The sequence below is a fragment of the Neomonachus schauinslandi genome, chromosome 15 (genome assembly GCF_002201575.2).
Source record: "Neomonachus schauinslandi chromosome 15, ASM220157v2, whole genome shotgun sequence".
Lineage (NCBI taxonomy): Eukaryota > Metazoa > Chordata > Mammalia > Carnivora > Phocidae > Neomonachus > Neomonachus schauinslandi.
The window spans coordinates 20,283,377-20,307,874 of record NC_058417.1 but is presented as its reverse complement, the minus strand read 5'-3'; the positions used below and the strand labels follow the sequence as shown (position 1 = coordinate 20,307,874).

The window sequence follows — 24,498 nt, the reverse complement described above, 5'->3', positions numbered from 1 at the left end:
GTCATTTTGTGCAGAGGAGAATAGATTAATGAGAGAACAAAATGCTAGCAGGGTAACAACGTCCCCAGGAAATATACTCTAAACAAATCAGATAAGACCTGAAGCAGTGGGAAAAGAAAGGGAAAGAGAGAAAAAAGAAAAAGAAAAATATAAAAACAAACAAAAACAGAACAAAACAAAACAAAAACAGAATGTGTTCAAATATGATCAGGCTGGTATATAGATCAGTGCCACAGAGTAGATTTTGGGTGTATTTTGGTCTGTTAAAAGAAAGTGCCTCCCAAAATTTTAAAGAAAGAAAAACTTATATATGTACAAAAATAAGGGTTGATATGATGAAGGGATGGAATATGACTGTAAAGATGGAAATTATAAAAAAATTTTATAAAAGGAATTGATAAGTTTAAAAAAAAAGGATTAAAAAAAAAAGGGAGAGAATGTGATCAGGCAGGGGAATAGAAAAAAACCATACACTAGAGATTTAGGGTATATTTTGATCTGTTAGAAGAAACTATCTCAAAATTTTAAAGAGAGAACAACTTATATATATATGCCAAAAATAAAGGTAACTACTATGAAGGGATAGAATATGACTCTAAAAATGAAAAATAAAAATGTTTTTTAAAAAAGGGATTGATAAGATTTTGGTTGTAAAAGGGGAAAAGAAAAATTCAAAAAAAAAAGACAGTTAAAAAAAATTAACTTTGAAAGACTACAGAATCATGGTAAAAAAGCCATGAATTCTATGTGCAGTATTCTCCTAGCGCTGGAGTTCTGCCGTTCTCATTGATGGGTAGACTTGGTCTTGGCTGGCTGTTCTCGCTGATCTTCTGGGGAAGGGGCCTGTTGCCGTGGTTTCCAAATGTCTTTGCCGGAGGCGGAATTGACCCGCCCTTGCCGGGTCCGGGCTAAGTAATCTGCTCGGGTTTGCTCTTGGGACTTTTGTTCCCTGCAAGCTTTCAGTATGGCTTTGGAGGACTAGAGTGAAAATGGTGGCCTCCCAGTCTCCTCTCCAGAGGAGCCAGGAACTCGGGGCCCCGCTTCTCAGTGCACCCCCAGAGAAAAGCAGTCAGTTGCTCCCGTCTCCCCAGTCTCCGGCCGCACTCCGTGCTCACCCGGCCTGTGACCAAGCGTTTCTATCTCTGGCACCCAACCCCCTGTGGAGTCTCCAAACCCAGCAGATCCCTGCAGTGCGCCCCTGCACTGCTCCTCCCGGGGAAGAAGGTGAGTCTCCCCAGATCTGCCGCTTGTTGGGTCCCTGCTGGAGGAGCAGTGGCCTGACTGTGCCGCGGATCATGGTTTATGGCAACCCCGAGCTGAGAGTCCGCCCCTGGGCTCCGTCTCTGCAGCCGGCTTCCCGCTCCGATACCTGGGAGCTCTGCTGCACTCAGGCACCCCCGGTCTTTCTGTGACCCTGAGGGTCCTGAGACCACACTTCCCACGAGGGTTCCACCCCCCACTTAGCCACCAGTGACCTCCCTCAGCGGAGCCGACTTCTAAAAAGTTCCGATTTTGTGCTCCGCCGCTCTATCACTTGTCAGAAGCGGCCGACGGAGGCCCCTCCCCCGCCGTCTGTCCTCCCGAATATCACCTCGGATTCACTTCTCCGCACGTCCTACCTTCCAGAAAGTGGTCGCTTTTCTGTTCAGAGAGTTGTTGCTATTCTTTTTTTCGATCTCTTGTTGAGTTTGTAGGTGTTCAGAATGGTTTGATCCCTATCCAGCTGAATTCCTGAGACCAGATGAAATCCAGGTCTCCTGCTCCTCCGCCATATTGCTCTGCCCCTCTGAAGCGACTTCTATGAGGGAGAAGGCACATTATTGATAGAGCTGAGTGCAGAAACATATCTGGGAGTGGTTTTGGAATACCATAGTGACCGATAATAATCCTAAAAATCCAAACCATTTACTGGAGTGTTACCTACATCATGTAGTTTTTTTTTTTTTTTAACAGATGATCTACATTTCTAATTTTTCTGTTTAGAGTAATAACAGCTCTGTTAAGTGTTAAGGAGAAAGTATCTAAGAATTTAAAACTTATCACAGATCTAAACAGAAGACGCCATCCTAAATGGGTAAGAGTGAATGATGTTGTTCTCCTCACAGGCAATATACGAACGCCTTTTTGATTGGATTGTTACTCGCATCAATGATATTATTGAGGTCAAGAACTATGACACCACAGTCCATGGGAAAAACACCGTTATCGGTGTCTTGGATATCTATGGCTTTGAAATCTTTGACAACAACAGGTAAACTGGAATAAGATGCTCAAAACTCTATAGTGTTTATTTTTTCGTCTCTCTGAACCTACCTGATTCCTTTTCTCACAGCTTTGAACAGTTCTGCATCAACTATTGCAATGAGAAACTGCAGCAGCTCTTCATTCAGCTGGTTCTGAAGCAAGAACAGGAGGAGTACCAGCGGGAGGGCATCCCCTGGGAGCACGTGAGTGCGCGCCTCTGGAAAGTAGCTTCCCGTGTTGCACGTAGCGTCGGCACTGTCAGATCTTTTCATGTTAGCTGTTCTGTTGCAGTTTTCTCGGGCCCACGAAACATCCGAACATTGTCTTTCCTTTTGGGGATACGTAATTACAAGTCATCTTCAGGGTTGATGGGTGGAATGTCTCTCATTTGACGGACTGCCTTGTTGGTGCCCAGAAATGCTGAGTTACAGCCCTCACACTTGATTGCTGATGCCACCTGGGTTGTCTGGCTCGTATCTGTCTAGTAGAGTTCAGCGCCAGGCGGAGGTTACTCGGAGCAGCAACTTTTGCCTTAAGTCGATTGGGCTTTGCTTCCAAATTTAGTTTATTCTCTTGCCGTCCTCTTTCTCCTCTTATTTCTCCTTTTTTTTTTTTCCTCCTCTACTTTGCAGTCTAAGTGGCACTGTTACTATCTTCGGTTATTATGGTTTACATTCTCCAAAACTCAGGTGTGAAAACATTCACGTTTACTTCCGTCTGCTATCCTTCGTGTCATACCTGTTATCACCTTCTCATGGCCCTTTATGAACACTGACAGTTGTCAAAGGTCTGAAGAGGGCGGGCCAGAAAGTGGGACTGCCCTGGGGCGCAAGCCCCAGACACCACCGCTGAAAAGCATGACTTGGTTGGCTCTCTTGTTCCTTACCATTTGACCTCCTGCTTGTGACGGGTTGAGACCTAGTAATGTTTTCTTTTAAATTTGTATTTTTAAACAATTTTGAGGACAGACTTGAGAAATGCAAAAGCTTCTGAGTTTCCACACATTTCTGTGTTTATAAAACTGTGTTTATCCTCCTGGCAAATAGAACACACAATAAAGTCAGTATTAAAGCTTCTTTGATATACTGTATGTAAATTACTTTTATATTTCTTCCCACCTTCCTACTTTCTCTCTCCTCTCATTCAGAAAGGGAGATAGTGGTATAATTAGTAGCTGTCCTGCCTCAAATTGCATCTTTGCCTTCCAGCATGTGTTACACCTCACAATACCATAAAAAATTTTTTCAAGTATATTAGTGTAAATTTTACTGTTTTACAAATGAACCAAAAGTTGTATTATTACTTTGTAGTAGAATTACCTATCATTCTGATTTAAACAGTAAACTCTCATAGCACATTTAAGATGTAATTCAATTAACTTTAGATGCAGCCTTCTTAGAATGGATCTGTTATACAATTTAATACACAATTACAACTGAAGCTTAGATTTTGTATAGCAAATTTAATCATAAAACTTGTTATTCAGAGGTGATTCAGAGATACTGGTCAAAAATGTCCTTTAAAAATCAGGATATCAAATTCCACAGGCATAGTTGGTAAGGAGGAAAGTCAACAACTGCAGTAGGCTATCCCAAACATCTGAAAAAGGAGCAACCACCCTAAAAATGCAAAAATCTTTAGCAAAATAAACCAAGAAATACATGTCCTAGAGGGGACAAAAGGCTAGGTCGCAGGTAATTGTTACTATACCGACTACATGCCAGGTCCTTCCAAATTAGAATCTCTATTCTGGGCGATTATTTCCTTTAAAAAACTCAACTTCTGAACATAGTGACTGATTTTTAAAAATGTTTTTTATTATGGAAAATTTCAAGCAAACAGAAGAGCAGAGATTGTGATATGATAAACTCCGTGTACCTGTCACCAGTTCTGACAGTTATCAGTGGATTGCCAGTCTCGTGTCATCTGGACCCACTGACCCACCCACCCACCTGACCCTCCAGATTATTTTGAAGCAAATCTCAGACATCATATTGTTTCACCTATAAATAGCCCTGTGTACTTCTCTAAAAGATAAAGACTTTTACAAATACCATGACCACAGTACCATTATTACACCTAAGAAATGTAACAGTAATTCCTTAATATCATCAGATATCCAGTCATGTTCACATTTCCTCAGTCTTCTTACAGGGGGTTTTTTGTCTGTTTTTATAGTTGTTTGAATTTGGATCCAAGCAAGGTTCTTACATTGTGGTTGGTTGATAGGACGCTCACGTATCTATAGATTTTCTCCTCCATCTCTTTTTTTTTCCTCACCATCTCCCGATGAAGAGGATGAGTCATTTGTTCTGTTGAGCTTGCCACAGTCTGGATTTTGCTCATCGGATTCCCGAGGTGTCATCCAGACTGTCTCTGTTCCGTGTATACCCCTGGTTGTTAGATCTGGAGTCTTGGCTGGTTTCAGGATCAGTGTTTTTCTCCCAGTCTGTTTCATAGGTGGTATGTGGACTTCTGTCAGGAGGTTCCTAAGGCTTAGTTGTCTCCCTAATTAACTCACCTTTATAGGCTTTTGGTGCAGTAGTTTACAAGTCATTTTTTAGCTTTTGAGAACTGGACTGTTGGGCACACAGCTGCTCCATCTGGGATGGGAATGCGAGGCCCAGACCTCTCTGCCCCTGAGCTATCTCATCACATCTCCTTCTGCCCCCTGTAGTCTCTTAAGAAGCTTCCTGGGAATCGAGATTGCTGGAGAAAGCTGGTTTGGAAGCCGCGACTTGAAGCAATGTTTGAAGTAACCTTAAACTTACAAACTGAACTCTTTAGCCAAGACTCATTAGTTGTACAACTGGTTCTTTAGAGGACTTAATTCTTTTGTCCCTGGGACAAAAGAATTAATCTTTAATTCCATACTCCCAAAGTCTAAAACTTCAGCTAATATTTAATATAAGAATAACTGCTTTTTGAGAAGAGTAAGGATATTTTTTCGAAAGATGGAGAGAACTTTTCTCCCTAATTAGGAAATGTAATACGTGTCCACCCCAAATGTACTATTTAGACCACCTCGGTACTACTGATGTTTTGGACCAGATAAATCTTTGTTGTGGGGCTGTCCTGTGCATTTTACGATGTTGTAGTGGCCTCTTCCCACTGGGTCACGTAGTCATGACCTTCAAAAATGTGTTCAGACAATGCCAAATGACCCTGGCGGTGGGGGCTGTCATCCTCTTGAGACTCACTGATACAGACAGACCAGTAAAGTATAAAAAAGGAAGCAGAAGCCACCTTGTCTGTAGACCGTCAGTCCATGGATACGGTAGAGAACTTGGAAGAGGAGGGGAGGAGCTGAAACCCATAGACAGATAACTGGCATGAGTCCTTGGACTTTAAATAGAGCAGAACCCATGAGAGACTGAAATAGTCCATTATGAGCATATAGATCTTACAGTAGATGATGGAGACAACACTCAAGTTTAGGTACCTCCTAAATGAGGGGGACACATCAACACACAGAACTAAACTGTGTGATAATAGACTGCCCACCTTCAAGCGGTACACAGCTAGCCTGCGTAAGGCCAGTGTGCATGCTGGGATGGATGCCGCGCACTATCCGAATCAACGGGTATAGACGAGGAATTTAGGATAAACTTTGCGTATATTGAAGTTGCTAAAAAAACAGCTGTTATTTAGAACCTTATTCAGCTCACAAAAGTAAACAAAAAGTTTATCCTTATCTTTTACAGATACTTTCATCTCAAAATTAAATTTTTTATATTTTCCCCAGAGAAACATCAAAAGTCTGTTAGACGTCTATGTGATTTTTTTCACTTGGGGAAAGCTGGAAAAGATTCTCTTTTGGGTTTTAGTCCTCCAAGGCCATAGAACTAGAAATTTTTGAGTTCTGTGTGATACCTTAACCTCATCAAGTTATGACTTGAATAATACTTTAATGTTATTTGTTGGTACTTCATGGAGTGTGGGTCTTGTGATTAAATGGCAAACAGATTGGGGGATTGAGAGTATGAAGCAGTGGGGTTAGATGCGGGATTAAAACAAAAGTTAGTGATGGGAGAAATGCTGCCTCCTTTACAATTTTTGCCTTGAGCTGCACCCACGTAACACAAAGTGTTTCATGATATAAAGTCAACAAAGAAGCTAAAAAATAAAGCTCTGATAGAACATGTGCCCTTTTAGCATTAGGCCTCATTAATGCTCTTGACATACTTCCCCCTCAAGATAACTTTCCTTGAGCTCCTGAAACACACGCAGGCATCAGTGTCTTGCCTGTGCTGGCGTCTGTTCCCTCTGGAACCGCCTCCCTGCTGTGTCCTGCAGATCGATTACTTCAACAATCAGATCATCGTGGACCTTGTGGAGCAGCAGCACAAGGGGATCATTGCAATCCTGGACGATGCCTGCATGAACGTTGGCAAAGTCACTGACGAAATGTTCCTCGAAGCACTTAACAGTAAACTGGGCAAACATGGCCATTTTTCCAGCCGAAAGGTAATGTGTTTTATGAGAACTTCCTCTCCTTTCGATCTGTAAGATTTTCCCCATTGTTTGACAGAATTAAATGGTCTTAAATGTTGGGTTAAAAGAATGTCCACTCAACTAAGCAAGAAAGGCCATAAGCATCCATTAAGAGACTTCCTGCTAGAAATAAATTCTGCCTCTCTGGTTTATGAGATGACAAGATGGATAAAAATCATAATATCCAGGAGAGGGAGCTCCAGACTATTCAATTTGCTAGAAATAGGAAAAATGAACATGATTTTAGAAAGCATGATGTCATTTATAACCAATAGGTACAGAGGCCTTGTTCATGTGCTAGAATTTTGCTCCTGCATCTGATAATTCTGGCACTGAAAACAGCTTTTGTCCTTGACTTTTTACTGTAATTGGTTATAAAATGTAGTATGTGTCCTCTGCCACAGTTCTTCAGACTATGTGACTTTTTTTTTTTTTAAGGATTTTATTTATTTATTTGACAGAGAGATAGTGAGAGCAGGAACACAAGCAGGGGGAGTAGGAGAGGGAGAAGCAGGCTTCCCACGGAACAGGGAGCCCAATGCAGGGCTCGATCCCAGGACCCTGGGATCATGACCTGAGCCGAAGGCAGATGCTTAACGACTGAGCCACCCTGGCGCCCGAGACTATGTGACTTTCTTGAGAATAGAGAAGTTCTAGCTGTAATTCTCCCCATCACAAGGAAACTCATTCCCCTAAACGAATGGGTATCCTTTTAACTCCCCATTTGCCACATTCTAAAAATGTTATTAAACAGATCACATTTCTGTAATAAGTGGTGGCAGTTGTGGTCGTCAAACCTTTGTGCTGTGCTTTGCATAGAGTATGTTTGCCCTAGGAGGGGCACACCATCATCCTTGGGTGTTCCCTACAATACCAGCTTGTCCAGCAACCATAAGCTGAAGGAGAAACAGGCCCCATGCTCTGTTACTTCCATAAAGAAAGGAGCAAACATTTCTGCTCCTCCATATTTTCATGTAAATCTATGACACACTGCCAATTTTTTTTAGCACGAATAAGTCTATTTTCTAACTTTGTCCCCTTTGAAATTATGTAATCAGAACAGATAGATAAAGCACAAATCATCAAGAAATAGACTACTGGCTGATATTTATTTTAGGCCAGTTTATTTCTAAGAGATGCTCCTTGGTCTGTTACTGAGGATTGACTTGGATCCCTACTACAAGTCACTCAGCTGTCAGATACTATGGTCTGACCTTTGACATTAGGGTTCTGGTCAGAGGTATTCTTCAGTCGTTTCCCATGTATAACACAAGTGCTTAATAAGTGCCTCTCATTTCCCAGGCATAATTCTGGGTGCTGGGGACAGAGCAGTGAGCCAAGTTAGAAGCATCCTACCCCATTTAGAGTGATCTGTTGTAAGATGGTATTATTACATGGGCAGATGTCCCATCTTCTAGGGATGGGTTATCTATGTTCTTTATAATCCTAACCCAGGTTTTGGAGACTCACCTAACATCTTGCCTACCAGATGGTAGATAATCAGTGTTTGTAAAATTGAATTGAATTTGGTCACGATCATACCAAATACATCTTATGGAATATTGAATTTTATTTATTTATTTATTTATTTTTAAAGATTTTATTTATTTATTTGAGACAGAGAGAATGAGAGAGAGAGAGCACATGAGAGAGGGGAGGGTCAGAGGGAGAAGCAGGCTCCCTGTTGAGCAGGGAGCCCGATGCGGGACTCGATCCCGGGACTCCAGGATCATGACCTGAGCCGAAGGCAGTCGCTTAACCAACTGAGCCACCCAGGCGCCCTGGAATATTGAATTTTAAACTAAAACACGCAGGGCCCCACTTCATTTAAATAAATAACTCTGAATCTCATGATAAATCACCTCATTTTGATTCACCTTGGCCATTTATACACCTGACTTAAATTTGTCCACCAAATATTTTGAAATAGAGTTTCATTCTTGAGGTAGCCACTGTACATAGTACTTTTAAGCAGTTGCCACTGATTTGATAAGAAATTGCAAAATAATGATTTATCTGAGAAGACAGGAATTCTCTTTTTTTTAGATTTTATTTATTTGAGAGAGAATGAGTGAGTGGGCGGGGGGTGGAACAGAAGGAGAGGGACAAGCAGACTCCCTGCTGAGCATAGAGAGCAGCGCTGGGCTCAGTCTCAAATCAAGAATTGGATGCCCAATCGACTGAGCTACCCAGGTGCCCCAGGAATTTTCTTTCTTTCTTTCTTTTTTTCTTTAAATGTGGAAACCCAGGTTTCTCTGACTCTCCAGCTAGGTGGCTCTTTTTTCCAGCATCACTACCTGCCCACCCCTTGTCTGACAAGGTGGTGGGGGGGTGATGCTGGAAGAAGTCCCCCCTGAGATGGGGACTTTTAAAGTGTGTTAATTTCTGGGATTATTGCCCTGACGAAGGAAAGAAATGAAATAACCAAGCTGTCAGGATATTTTCATCACTATGAATCTTTTTGTTAAATAATGCTGTTATCCTGTATATTACACCAGGTGTTATCATTTGCTGTTGGTTGCAGATTAGCTCGAGTTACTGGCATGTTAAATAAGAGGTTTCTGCCTTGTATTTATTTAGGGGCTAAATGGTTTCTTAAACATTAAAGTTATCATGGAGAGATAGGCAAATGATCCAGTAAACCACGAAATTACTATTTAAAGTATTGTGAACATATAAAGTTAAATGATATACAAAAGTTATTATTTTTAAAATGTAAAGAAAAATCTAAAACCTTCTGTGTTCAAATCACTTGAGACTTTGCAGTATCCAAATGTAAGAATATTCAATTAGCGTGGGCATCTCCTGGGTCCTTTTCCACAAGGAGTTTTATAAATGAAAGGGTTTTGTAAAATGGTTAACAAGAGAGAGAGAAGGAAAGACGGATCCCATTTTTTGGAGATCTCTGTGTATGTTATATACTTTGATCTCTGTGGTTCATTTAAGCTTCAGAACAACTGTCTAGGATAAATAACTATTTAAGGACACAGAACAAGTAGATGGTAGAGCCAAGATTTGAACCTTGGAAGTCTGACTCTAATTTACTGTAATTGTTCACTTTTCTGATTAATAAACTAACTATTCCTTTACTAGTCCAGTTATCATGCAGAAGCCACCATCCTGGTTGGGGTTGTTTGTTAGCTAACAGTGCAGCTTAAGTTTTTGTGCGTAACTGCACTCGGTGCTTTATGGATTCTTAGATGTCTGCTTTAGAACCTGTAGGATACTGCGTGATCCTTCACAGGGCAGACAAAGGAGTCTGGGCACTACTGTAACAAGGAAAATTGCAGGAAACTGTGGAGACCACCACCATTTCCATAAACTATTCCTCTTCAGTGAGAAATAGCTGCAGGAAGTTGACCTTCTTTGAAATGATAGCCCTGAACTTGACTCCCAGCTCAGCAAAAGACAAGTAAGCCAGGCCATTGTGTACATAGGAGAGCAGACATTACATCTGGTAAAGTATTGTGAACATATAAAGTTAAATGATATAGAATCCTTCCCAGAACGACCACCTACGAGCTATGGACTTGGGCCAATTACCTGATCTCTCTGACCCTTAGATTCCTTGTATGTAAAAGAGAGCTCCTAATACTTACTTTATATCTCAGTTGTGAGGACTGCATGAGATGTACATGCCCAGCAGACAGCAAGCCCTCGGGGTGGTGCTCCGTAAGTGGAGCTTGGAGCAGAAAGAGACTGTATCAGTCAGGGTAGGCTGGGCCACTTAGGGCAGCAGCCAGACTTTCAGCGTCAGAGACAACAGAAGTCTGTTCCTGTCCCAGGGACCCGGACTTCTTCCGTCTTCCGGCTCGTCCATCCCCTTGCTGCTGTCCTTCTCTGCATCCAGCTAGTGGGAGGAGAGGGTCACCCACTTCTTACCAGCTGTGGCCAGACACAGACACACTTCCTTTCCCCTCACTGTCAGCTGTCGAGCACCTGGTCACTTGGCCATATCCAGCTGCCAGGGTGGCTAGGAAATGAAGTCCAGCCGTGTGGACTTCCGGTGAAAGCTCGCAGGCTTTACCACATAAGCCCCACACAGGGCCATTTCATTCATAATGGTATCAAGATTTGTGACGCTGTCATCATCTTACGTGACATTGGAGTATATTTTTAGGAAAGTGAAAATAATCTGTTTTCAAAATCATCTCCTTATTGATTTCTTAGATCTGTGCCTCAGACAAAATCCTGGAGTTTGATCGAGATTTTCGAATTCGACATTACGCAGGTGATGTAGTGTGAGTATCTTACTTTGGTACCTAACACGATGACTTGCATGCAGCTTCACTTCAGAAAATAGAACCAGGGGAAATAAAAACTGTTTTCCTACACATTTGTGTTTTTTAGTCATTTCATAGGGTAATATAGTTTCATCTCCTCACTTAAAAAAAATATTGGCTTAGCTTCATTCATTTCTTGCTTTTCAAACTTTTCTTGAACACACACGGCAGCAGCCATGCACACAGCCCCTGGCATAGTTGGCATTCAGTCAGATCAGCTGATGGATAAATAAATCATGGGAGAATGTTAACGAGGAGAGAAAGATGGATAAGATGGGCCTTTTTCTGAAGAAGCTAACAGTTCAGTGGTAGACACAAGCAGATACATGAAAAGTCACTATAACGAAGAATGGTAGGGGTCAAACTAGAGATGCATGAGGCCTTATGGAAACACTGAGGAGGGATAATCATGCCAGGGTGAGGAGTATAGAGAGGTTTTGGTGGGAAGTGACATCTAAGCTGAGTCATCAAAGTAAAAGAGGCTTAGTCAGGGGAAAGAATTGCAAAGGGAGGGCATTCCAAGCAGAAGAACTGGGCCCAGAGCCAAGAGCCAAGAGCCACCATCGCTTGTGAAGAACTACAAGCAGTTGGGTCAGAAACTAGTTTTGCCATATTATTTTCCGAATATCAGTTGAAAAGGTAAAATTCTCACAAGCCACATTTTCTAGTCCCAATATAAGAAAAGTAGAAATTGATAAGATAATATAACTACTTTAGTATCTGAGTCCCCTAGGGCTGCTATAACAAATTGGTGGCTTAACATGAGCAAAATGTTTGCCTTCCCAGTTCTGGAGGCCAAAAGTCCAAACTTTAGGTGGCTCAGGGCCACACGCTGGAGGAGGACTGTTCCTCTCCTCTGTCAGCTTCTGGTGGCTGCAGGCATTGCTTGGCTTGTGGCTACATCTCTCCTATCTCTGCCTATGTGGTCACACTGTTGCCTCCTCCTTGGTGTGTCTGTGTTAAAACTCCCTCTGCCTCGATCTTTTTTTTTTTTTTTAAAGTAGGCTCCACACCCAGCATGGAGCCCAGCGCAGGCCTTGAACTCACAACCCTGAGATCAAGACCTGAGCTGAGATCAAGAGTCGGACCAACTGAGCCAGCAGGCAGCCCTGCCTCTGTCTTTAAACTACAATTGTGGTGGCATTTAGGGCCCACCTGGGTAATACAGGATCAGCTTCTCCTCTCAAGATCCTTAACGTAATCACACCTTTTGTCATAAGAAGATCACGCTCACTGGGGCTGGGGAATTTGACATGGATGTCTTTCGGGTCGGGGAAGCGCATTTTTCAGCCTGCTACACTTAGGATGCTTTGTCCACTGAACACTGCTTCTTACCTGATTATTCTTTAGTTTCCTCTTTTCCTTCCTCCTCATTTTTTACATTAGGAGCTCTCTTCATCATAACCCGTTACAGGAAGAGATTACATAACAACAACAACAACAAAAAGGCAAATGATCATCTCTACAAATGCTGAAAAGACATTTGGAGAAATTTTAATAGCTGCTCCTGATTTAAATTAAAACTCTGAGTCATAGGATAATATGACTCGAGATGATCACCCCATCTGTCAAACTAGCCATTAGTGCTGGAATGGCACCATTCTCCACTTGTTCTGGTCCCATTCCCAGGTTCCAGAACACTGAAGAGGGGAGATGCAGCAGTGTGCACACTCTCCTGCTGAAAAGGCCGCCTCATTTACAGGATGCTTCCATTCCGTTCGGAAACATCAAAGCAGAGCTGGTCAGAGGCCTTGGAGACCTGCTAGCCTGGCCCCTTTGTTTTATAGATGGAGAGAACTTAAGGAGAGTGTGTAATAACACTTTCACCCAAGGCCACACAGCAAGTTTATGGAGTAGCTGAGCCAATAACTGGTTTCCAGACTCCTAGTCCAGAGTGCTGACTTACCCTTCTGAGGGATATTCAGTGCCTCAGACTTCCCCTTCTCCCCTTCAGCCCTTCAGTCCTTTTCTAGATTCTTACTGCATATATGCTGTGTGCACAATGTTTTACAAGGTGTGGTCTCCTCCCACAAAGAGCCTTCCATGTAAGATCACATACATACCTATATGGCTGTGTGTGTGTGTTTATTTCTACTCAGAAATGTGCATACACATAATATATACACACTTACATGCATACATCAGTACATTTAAAAGATGGTCTAAAATAATCGCCATACAACTAATAACAGTATTGCCAGAATTTAGAATAATTACATGATGTAATACTTCTGTGAGAAGTCCAGGAAGGCTGATGCTAGTCCTTAGATGCTAGGAATTATTTTTAAAGGGAGAAGTGGGAAGGGTGCTAGAAATATTCAGGAAATAGTAACTAGGTCCATTTAAGTGGAGTGTGTCCTTTTTGTAGCATTAGAGAAGTGGAAATGCCTGGAAAAGTAGATTGAGATCAAATCATAATGAGTCTGAGAGGCCAAAATAAGGACTTTGCAGTTTGAACGTTCTAGGTTAGACAAAAGATTAAGAGTCAGGTGGCTTCAAGGTTTCAGTCAAAAGTGACTTGAAGGTCTTAGGAAACAGATCTAGGATGTGGGAGGCAAGGAAGGAATTTGGGACCTGGTGACCTTGAAGCTCCTCTGGGCACCACAGCCTGAAGGAACCTTCTCAGAGAATTAAATATGTGAGGCTGGCACATCGGTGAGGGGTCAGGGTAAGACATCTGAGAATTATCTACATCGATGTGATTATTGTCAAGGAAGAAAATACAGTAGGCAAGAAAGTTGAGCTGTCGGGAGCAGGTGCATCTAGAGTTCCTGTTTGCACGGCCTCTGAGCCTCTGTCCTAGTCACCCTGACCCTCCATCACTTGTGTGCCCCCAGCAGTGCACTTGCTCCCCCTGGAGTCCACGGCCATGGCTGCAACAGAGCAGCTCCCATCCCTCTTTCATCCCAACTGCAAATGTAGCTTCTCCTGACCTCACTTCTCTCCCTCCTCCAGACCATGAATGCTGGCCTCCTTGTTTTCTCTCACATACTCCATGCATGTGCCTGCTCCTCTCCCTTCATTTGATCTGTTTCCCTGTGTGATCTCTCTTCCTCTTTCTCCTCTGCTTATCCAAATCTTACCATCCTTTGCAGTTCTTCTTGGATTCTTTTATCCCACCCTGAACACACTGAGGGAACCTTAGGCAAGTCACTTGACCTCCTTACGGAAGAGACTGTTAGTTCCTGTATGTTGCAGTTTTGCTTTTATCTTAGGAGTGCTGGGTGATAAACACAGCTATCTTTTTAAGAGTCATCTTCTTGAGGTAAGCAGTAAACTGGTAGAAAATGACAGTCTTAATCATAGTGACGGTATTGATGTTTGTTCTCCTTTTGAGGAATAGAAACAACATTCCCCTCTATTTAGTAGGTAAATTTGATATTCTTTAACCAGAACAAAGTGGACAATATTAGCTCTACAGATGATTGATGGCATAATTATCAGTGGAAAGGCTTGTAGACTTGTCGAAAAACTTAAATGTGGCTCTTGCTTGGTGAATAATGCATGTTTTCTGTGGGTTTTTTTTTTTCTCTACTAGCTATTCAGTCATTGGATTTATTGACAAAAATAAAGACACTTTATTTCAAGATTTCAAGCGCCTCCTGTATAACAGGTAGGATTGAAATTTTATTAATTATCTTTCCATTAAACTTTTATTGCATAATATGCATGCACATGATTACTTTTATGTGGCAATTTTAAGAACTTCTGGCAAATTTTCTAGTTCTGTGCGATCATAATGAATGAATGAAATAATATATTTATGATTATACAGTCCAAAATTTAGGATGGAGACTTGCTACTAATATGACTTTCCTTGATTTCCCTTGGGTTGCCGCGGTTTCTCAGTTCACTACTGCCGTCCTTCTGGCACCCCTGCCAGTGTCCCCAGGGCAGGCCGGGGGCTTCGGGGGTGGAGTGTTGGATAACCTCTGGCCCAGATAAACGTTTTACGCATGCAGATTCCCACTGTAGAGTCTTTGCCTCCAACTAAGAGACCACTCTTAATATCAGAGTGGCATCTAGTGTTGACAGATCCTCAGTGGACAACCTTTCCACAGTCCAAGAAAATGTGGAAAAGATGTGGTGAAAAAACTCCAGACAAAGGATAGCAAGTTCAAACCCAGTAGGAATGCTTTGGAAAGAAGCCCGTAAAGAAGAGCTTCTCAGCCAGTTTCTTCTTTTGGATGAGAGGAATGTAGTCACACACTTACCACGTCTACTCAGTTGGCCAAGAGATCATCAGAAATGTGTTGAACACCTGGGAACCATACATTCTTCTGTGCCCCAAAATGCAGCGGTGAAAACTCTTTAGGCAAAGTTCCTGCTCTCATGGATCTGCTCTTCCAGTGGAGATGGCAGTTAATAAGAAAACAAGTCACTTTCCAGTAGTGACAGGTGCTGTGAAGAAAAATAAAGTAGGTAGGAGATTGAAGAGTACAGACAAGGAGGCATCATAGAGAAGGGTGGTCAGGAAAGTCTTCTTAAAAGAGGGGACTTTTGAGCAGAGACCTGAATGAAGTGAGGGAGTGAGCCATGAACACATTGCGGGAAGAGCATTCCAGGCAGAGAGAACAGCCAGTGCCAGGGCGCCAGGGTGGGAGTGAGCAGCACGGGTGTCTTGAGAACAGCAAGAAGGCTAGTGTGGCTAAAAGTGGGGTGAGGGGTGGGGAGAATCATAGGGAATGAATTTAGGGAGGTCAGCAGGCGTGGATCCTGAAGAGTCCGTGAGCCAAAGTAAGGATGAAGTGTGAAGAGAAGCCATTGGAATTTATGATATGATGTGATTTATATTTTAAAGAACTCACTAGGGCTACTGTGTAAAACACACACTGTTTTGTGTTTTACAAGGGCAAGAGTAGAAGTGAGGAGACCAAACAAGAGACTAGTAATCCAGTTGGTAGTAACAGAGATAATGAAATGTGGTCTGAGTGAGTGGTATTTTGAAACTGGAGCCAAGAAGATTTGCTGATGGGTAGGATGTACGGCATGAGAGAAAAATGGAAATCTAAGATGAAGTCCGAGCAGTGGGGAAGGGATGCTTGAAGTGGGGAAGACAACGGGAGGGGCTAATTGGGTGGGGTAATGGGGCGTTTTGTTTTGGATATGTTATGTTATACTGGACACGCCACTGGAAATGCCAAGTAGACAATTGTGGGTACACATCTGGAACTCTGGGTAAAGGAGGGACTAGAGATACAAAATTCATGGTCATCTGTCTATTCACAGTATTTAAAGCCATAAAACTAGATGAGATGAACAAGGGTGATCTTAGACAAATATAAGAGAAGAGGTAAAAAAGACTCATTCCTCAGACTCTCCAGCATTCAGATTCAAGCAAGAAAGAAGCAACTAGCAAAGGAGACAGGGCTGCCAGTGAGGTAGGAAGAAAGCCAGAAATCTGGTGTCACAGAGGCCAAGCCAAGAAAAAAATGCTTTAAGAAGAAAACAATTATAGGGGCGCCTGGGTGGCTCAGTCGTTAAGCGTCTGCCTTCGGCTCAGGTCATGATCCCAGGGTCCTGGGATCAAGTCCCGCATCGGGCTCCCTGCTCGGCGGGAAGCCTGCTTCTCCCTCTCCCACTCCCCCTGCTTGTGTTCCCTCTCTCGCTGTCTCTCTCTCTCTGTCAAGTGAATAAACAAAATCTTTAAAAAAAATAAAAAGTAAAATAAAAAATTAAAAAAAAGAAAACAATTACAAACTGTGTCAAATACTGTCAAAAGAAAGTAAGGTGAGAACCAAGATTAACCATGGGATTTGCTGACCTGCCAGTGGGACTGTTGACAACACTGATCTCAGTAGAGTCGTGAAAACGAATGTCTGATTGAAGTGGGCTCCAGAGAATATGGATAATGAGAATGTGGAGATACAGTGTTAAAACAGTTCTTTCAAGAAGGTTTACTACTAAGTGGTTCATCTCTGTGGATGTCGAAGGCACCAAGGACAGTGATGGAGCTCTCAGCACCAGAAGGTTACATGGGAACAAGAGGGGCTCCAAGTAAGGATTGGTCACGGGGAAAAGGGCTTTCAGAAAGAAGTTGCAATGCTTGAACTTTCAGGTAAGATGCACCCACTTTGAGGGACAAATGACAGAGTCTGGCATTGCTCTGTGTAGGGTAATGTCAAAATTCAAATTGGAAAAACGGCTTCAGTTGGCCAGTGGCAATGTCAGCGTGTGTTGCCAGGGGAAGGCAGCCAGGCTGTGTACCAGGAGGCTACAGAAGGTGGCATTCATTACCTTTGTGAATGTATTATGGTCCATAGGTCCAGCTCCTCCTCTTAGTGGTGGACTCGCGTAATTCCCAAGCTCACAGGACCAGTGTAGAAACAAAGCCTCTTGGGGATTTATTTCCAGGGAAAAATCTGACCATCACATGGAATGGAATATTTGCACTGCTATGACAGGCTCTTCTCCCCTACTGGAAAACCTGCTTGGGAAGTCACATAGCAGCAAGAATTCTAATTTATTAATTGACAGTGAAAAATATTACCCATAGAATCCAGAGTGCTTAGTTGCTTGGTAAGCATGGAAGTAGAACAAAGGGACTTGGGTAAATCCAACAATTAAAGGCATCAGGGCTCAGATGAATCTGTTTCAGCTAGCAGGGATGGTCTTGCAAAGGTCTGTTGACTGCAACTTTTTGTATATGTCTGCATAATAGGAAAGGTCTTGCCAGTGGAACGGGGAAGTCTTGGATTTATTTTGGCTAAACCATCCTCCTAGATGTGTTGGGATGTGCTTCCCTTGCCTCTGGACACTTCTTGATGCTTCCGTGGCTAAACAACCTCCCCAAGTTCCCATCCTTTCTCTGTATATATTCAAAGAGTAATCCTTGCATCTCTAGTTCTGTAGACCTTGAGAGTATACTTGCAGGTATGTGTGCACGTGCATATGTATGTGTGTGCGTGTGTGTAATGGAAAGAGGAAGGGAGAGAGTAGGTGGCATGCCAGATACATAGACTTTACTCTTTACTACCTCACTGCTAAGTCAGATAAATTGTCTTATCTATTAAACCTACTGAGTTTAAATGTTTGCAAACTATTTTGTTAATATTACATGCATGACGTACTGGCCCCAAAGTTCATTCTCTTTAGAATGATCGTATGCGTCTGTTTTGATTCATTATGTATCAGTTCTACTATTTTATGATAATATCTTATTTCCTTCATTTCCAACCTTCCCCTCTCCCTCCATTTATAATGTAAAATATGGAAAGAATCTAAATATGGCCAACAGTGAGTAAGGTGGAACTTGGGGTAGAAACTGCATAGATCCAAAGTCTGCAATCTTCAGTCTTTGGTCTGCACCAGAATTTTCAAAAGTACACACGTTCTACTTTCTGGAAATTCTATTCCAGAAAGTGTTAGGAAGACATCCAGGCTTCCTCCACACTAAGGGTTGAGAACCATTGCTTTAAATTCTCTCTCGGCTATAGACTAGAATGGAAAATTTAAGGAGAAACAATAGACCTTTATGTGGTCATTTTTACTGATAGGTGCCTCATTGGAAAATCAGGGACTAGGACCAGAAAGGAGTAAAACGGGGTCCCTGAGCCACACACAGACCACTGTTAATTTACCACCACTTTCTTTCTTTTTTTTTTTTTTTTAAGATTTTATTTATTTGACAGAGAGAGACACAGCGAGAGAGGGAACACAAGCAGGGGGAGTGGGAGAGGGAGAAGCAGGCTTCCCGCCGAGCAGGGAGCCCGATGTGGGGCCCGATCTCAGGACCCTGGGATCATGACCTGAGCCGAAGGCAGACGCTTAACGACTGAGCCACCCACGCGCCCCAGTTTACCGCCACTTTTGATGGTAGTCGGCACAGCTCACTCACAGTGGTGGGGGCAGGGAGCACTGCTCTGTTTCATTCACAGACCCAGTCAGTCTTCAGCCCACCATTTATCCTTTTTGCTCTCTTGTCACTTATTCCAGCATTTCACAGCTATTATTTTGAGCCTCTGTGTGCAGAAGTTTACTAGGTATTTGGGGAACCACTTGGCAGTTTCCTCAGTTTTACACCAGGGAAAGAAAAGTGGGCAAAATGATGGCAGTAGTAAACACAGAAGAGAATGTCCTTGCTGAGTCCCTTCTCTCTCTTCTCTGCCCCTAATTAAAAAAAAAAAAAGATTTCTGACAAATAGCGTTGTAGGGTGACAGATGACAGCCACACCTGTGGTGAGCACTGCCTGACATCTAGCGATGTGGACTCCCTGTGTTGTACACCTGAAACTAGTGTAACGTCGTGTGTCAGCTGTACGCAAATACAAGGAGAGAAAGAACTTTCCAGGACACAAGCAGCATTTCGAGTTCTAATTACTTTAAAATCAAAGGCACCCGGAATGAAACAGGAAGAAAACCAGAGTGAGACCACCACACGTTGTTTTTGAAGGTATCTCCACAGAGCCAGATAATGATTTTTATAGAATACTTAGCATCGACCCTGGCCTGAAGTACACTGTGGGAATCGGATGGCAACATGTCACAGCAATAAAATATCGTAACTGCCCATAACGGAGTGCAGAAATTCAGCTGCAGGACGGGGTTTACTAGAAGGTGGTGTAGAAACGGTTATTATTCCTACCTGTCGTGTTCGGAAGAGCTGGATTTTTGTCGAGTTACCTGTTCTGTGGGAATCTTTCTCCCAGTGAGAAGATGCTTTCACGTCCATGTTTTCTGCTGCGCCATTGAGCATTGTTTTTTTACTGGTGGCTTGTCCTCCTCCTTCTAAGTACCACCAGAACTTTTGACTTTACGTATGTATTGTAAGAGCCATGTTAACCATTTGAGGACCCTAGATGTCACTTTAAAGAAGTTTAAAGCATTTCCTTTCCATTTATTTATTTAAGTCGTCTCTACACCCAGCCTGGGGCTCGAACTCACGACCCCGACACCAAGAGTCACACACTCTACTGACTGAGCCAGCCCCAAGAATTTTTTACAGGTTGGATAGTTTGGGCGCATCTTCTCCGTCTGTGGTATGCTATCTGCTGCTACACTTTCTCAGCATAGTTTTCTGGAAGTTAGGCCTTGTGAGTTCAGGCTGCCGTGCCCATGGGACTCCCAGAGCACAGTCTAATGGAACAGCTTCCCGTCACTGTATTTGAATGTAATGCTCACATTGCTCTTCCTGTGCCTCTCAGTTCCAATCCTGTGCTGAAGAATATGTGGCCCGAAGGCAAACTGAGTATTTCGGAGGTGACCAAGCGACCTCTGACCGCTGCCACCTTGTTTAAGAATTCGATGATTGCTTTAGTGGACAACCTTGCATCAAAGGTAACTTTTCTTCTCCGCATATCCATTTTATGGCCACTTTCGATGGTCGTTGGCTCCGCTTGCTGCCATAGGTTCCTTCTTGATATATGTTGTAGAAAATGTATGTGTGATTTGCTTTTTAGGTAATTATAATAAATCAAACTGAAACATCTATTTAAAGTGAATGTTATACTAGAATTTTTATTCGTTTTGTTTTTTTTAACATGGCTGGGTGAAATAATGTTTGTGTCCAGGATGAAATGCTTTTTGTTAAGGTTGAGTTTTTTATGGTTGTTGACAAGAGGAAAATCTTAGAACTTTAAAAAAAAAATATATATATATATACACACACACACACACACACACACACATACACACAACTATAAAGGAGAGCACATGCCTGACAGAAACAGTTTCAGCCCTGTACCAAAGAAAGGGCGTGGCTTTAAAAAAATCCTGAATTAAATAGTAATATGCCATCCATATATCATGTCTGGGTACAAAATGACCAGATAGAGTATCAAGAGGAAGTTTAGTATTTAAGTATTGTCCTTAGGCTGTTGTAAACAGCTAAAATAAAATGTTATATTATTGACAGTTGTTTCTACTGTTGATTGCTCCTTTCAGGTGTAATACTGTTTGGTGACTTTTCTGTTTCTTTTCCTCCCCCCATCCCTCGCCAAAGAACAGATTTCTACTCTTTAACTGCTGCTGTTGACAAGTTGGATAAATTAGGCGGCATTCTGGGAACTCATTATTTTTAGTTCCTTCATTTTTCTCTCTCTTCTGGTGCTTTTCCTCTGTATTTTATTCTTTGTTGTTATCTTTTTTTTTTTTTTAAACCAACTTCCTCTCTAAGAATTTAAATCTGTACTGTTTCTGGTTACTTCACTATGGATAAATTAGGCAAAGGCATAAGAACACATCTGTTCAGTAGCTTTCTATTTCTTTTTGTCACGATTCTTTGGCCTCATGTGACAACAAATAAGCAGTTTGTTGGCTTGTAGAATCAAACTTCCAGAAAGGCAGGGGTGAGGACACCAGAACCAAAGACCAGAACACCATTAGAAGCCTTCCTCTTGTCTCTTAGCTTCTCTCTGCATGTCAGCTCCAACCTGCCTCATCCTGTAAGAGGGAAGGTGAACCTAGAAGGAGGGCATGTGACACAAGAAACAGAATTGAACACAGAATTTTATAAAACATGTTTATAGAATATATTATAAATAGTTTACAAAATATATTAGATTTATTTCATTAACTAGAAAAGAGCCACCTTTATTTTCTAAAATTGGTAGTTAAATGTGCATTTTTAGAAAATAAAAATTCTACAGCCATCTATAATTTCTGTATCAGGAATTGTATGCAGCTGCTATTAAAGAGAGACCCCCACATGAGTGGCTTAAACAAGAGACATTTATTTCTCTCTCCTGCAGATAAGGTCCAGAAGCAGGCATCCCAGGACTGGTATAGCAGCCTTAAGGTTGTTAGGGACCCGGGTTCCTTCTGTCTTTTTCTTCTACCATGCATGTGCTTGGCGTCCATCCTCCTGGTCCAAGATGGCAACAGGGCCTTCTTCCCTTTCAAAGGGACTTCCTGGGAGTCTCATGCAGCATGTCCGCTACATCTCATTTGCTATCCTAGTTGCCAGGGAAGCTGGGAAGTGCATTTTTATTCTGGTCAGCAGTGTACCTAGAAATAAGTATTCCATTTAAAAAAAAAGGTGCTGGATATAAGGCAGGCAACTAGCCCAGCAGCTTCTGCTGCAGCTTCCCAATTTGTGGAGGAAGGAGAGTGAGGGAGAGAACAACCTCTCAGCCCCAGAAAAGGCAGGAAGGTGGGTGGGGAAGCAACAAAGGAGAATGTTACTTTTAGAAAATACAAAATAATATGATAGAAATAAATCTAAATAATTGGTACTCACCATAAATATAAATAGAGTAAGAAGACTAGTTAGAAAGTCTAGCTATATGCTTCATCCAGGAGATACCTAAATACCACTGTGCAGAAAGACAAAAACCAAAGAGGTGCACAAAAATATTTCAAGCCCTTCCCCCCAAAAATGATTAAAAGCAATATTAATGTGAGAGAACATAGAATTTAAGGGAAAAAGTATTAATACAGATAAAGAGACTCCTAATAATCAAATGAAAATACCCAAGACAATAAAGCCACTTTGAACTACATACCACATAGCTGTGATTATCCACGAACTCCATAAAGCAAAAAAAAAAAAGAACGTGAAAAAAATTTTAAAGGAAAAATGGACAAGTCCACAATCCTTGTGGGAGATTTTAAACCAACTGTACCAGAAACTGATATTTCAAGCAGACAGAATCCTTAGTAAGAATACAGACGTTGAAAACCAAATTTAAACTTTAATAAATCAAGAGAACCCTGCACCCGGGGTGGAGCAAGATGGCGGAGGAGCAGGAGACCTGGATTTCATCTGGTCTCAGGAATTCAGGTGGATAGGGATCAAACCATTCTGAACACCTACAAACTCAACAGGAGATCGAAGAAAAGAAGAGCAACAACTCTCTGAGCAGAAAAGCGACCACTTTCTGGAAGGTAGGACGTGCGGAGAAGTGAATCCGAGGCGATATTCGGGAGGATAGACGGCGGGGGAGGGGCCTCCGTCGGCCGCTTCTGGCAAGTGATAGAGCCGCGGAGCACAAAATCGGAACTTTTAGAAGTCGGCTCCGCTGAGGGACGTCACTCCGGAGGCTAAGCGGGGGGTGGAACCCTCATGGGACAGTGTGGTCTCAGGACCCTCGGGGTCACAGAAAGACCGGGGGTGCCTGAGTGTGGCAGAGCTCCCAGGTAACAGAGCAGGGAAGCCGGCTGCAGAGGCGGAGCCCAGGCGCGGGCTCTCAGCTCGGGTTGCCATAAACCGTGATCCGCGGCACAGTCGGGCCACTGCTCCTCCAGCAGGGACCCAACAAGCGGCAGATCCGGGGAGACTCACCTTCCTCCCCCGGGAGGAGCTGCGCGGGAGTGCGCCGCAGGGATCTGCTGGGTTTGGAGACTCCACAGGGGGTTGGGTGCCAGAGATAGAAATGCTCGGTCACTGGCCGGGTGAGCACACAGTGCAGCCGGAGACCGGGGAGACGGGAGTGACTGACTGCTTTTCTCTGGGGGCACACTGAGGAGCGGGGCCCCGAGTTCTCGGCTCCTCCGGGGCGGAGATTGGGAGGCCGCCATCTTCACTCTCGGCCTCCAAAGCTGTACGGAAAGCTTGCAGGGACCAAAAGCTCCTGAGAGCAAACCTGAGCAGATTACTTAGCCCGGACCAGCAAGGGCAGGGCAATTCAGCCTCCGGCAAAGACCTCTGGGAACCACGGCAACAGGCCCTCCCCCAGAAGATCAGTGAGAACAGCCAGCCAAGACCAAGTTTACCCATCAATGAGAACGTCAGAACTCCAGCGCTAGGGGAATACTGCACATAGAATCCATGGCTTTTTTACCATGATTCTGTAGTCTTTCAAAGTTAATTTTTTTTAACTTTTTTTTTTAATTTTTCTTTTTCCCTTTTTCATCCAACATCTTATCAATCCCTTTTTTAAAAAACATTTTTATTTTTCATTTTTAGCTTCACATTCTATCCATTCATAGTAGTTACCCATATTTTTGACATATATATATAAGTTGTTCTCTCTTTAAAATTTTGAGATAGTTTCTTCTAACAGATCAAAATATACCCTAACTCTCTAGTGTATGGTTTTTTCCTATTCCCCTGCCTGATCACATTCTCTCCCTTTTTTTTTTCCTTTTTTTTAATCATCAAGAAGAAAGAATCTTTTTTCAAACAACTTATCATCAATTCTTTTTATAAAATTTTTTATAATTTCCATCTTTACAGTCATATTCCATCCTTTCATCATATCAACCCTTATTTTTGTACATATTTAAGTTTTTCTTTCTTTAAAATTTTGGGAGGCACTTTCTTCTAACAGACCAAAATACACCCAAAATCTACTGTGTGGCACTGATCTATGTACCAGCCTGATCATATTTGATGATATTCTGTGTTTTTGTTTGTTTTGTTCTGTTTTTGTTTTTATCTTTATCTTTTTCTTTTCTTTTTCTTTTTTCTCTCTTTCCCTTTCTTTTCCCACTGCTTCAGGTCTTTTCTGATTTGTTTAGAGTATACTTTCTGGGGACGTTTGTTAACCTGTTAGCATTTTGTTCTCTCATTAATCTATTCTCCTCTGCACAAAATGAC

General features: G+C 42.4%; 1 protein-coding gene across 1 annotated transcript in view; it reads left to right on the top strand.

Annotated features, from left to right (window-relative positions):
* The window catches only part of MYO1D (myosin ID), a 380,578-nt gene that overhangs the window by 122,845 nt on the left and 233,235 nt on the right, over positions 1 to 24,498 (top strand). The window contains exons 9-14 of the mRNA XM_021704452.2: positions 2,106 to 2,251; positions 2,333 to 2,447; positions 6,541 to 6,711; positions 10,909 to 10,979; positions 14,560 to 14,634; positions 20,165 to 20,297. Of these exons, the coding sequence (XP_021560127.1) occupies positions 2,106 to 2,251; positions 2,333 to 2,447; positions 6,541 to 6,711; positions 10,909 to 10,979; positions 14,560 to 14,634; positions 20,165 to 20,297 (711 nt within the window). The remainder of the gene's footprint in view (positions 1 to 2,105; positions 2,252 to 2,332; positions 2,448 to 6,540; positions 6,712 to 10,908; positions 10,980 to 14,559; positions 14,635 to 20,164; positions 20,298 to 24,498) is intronic.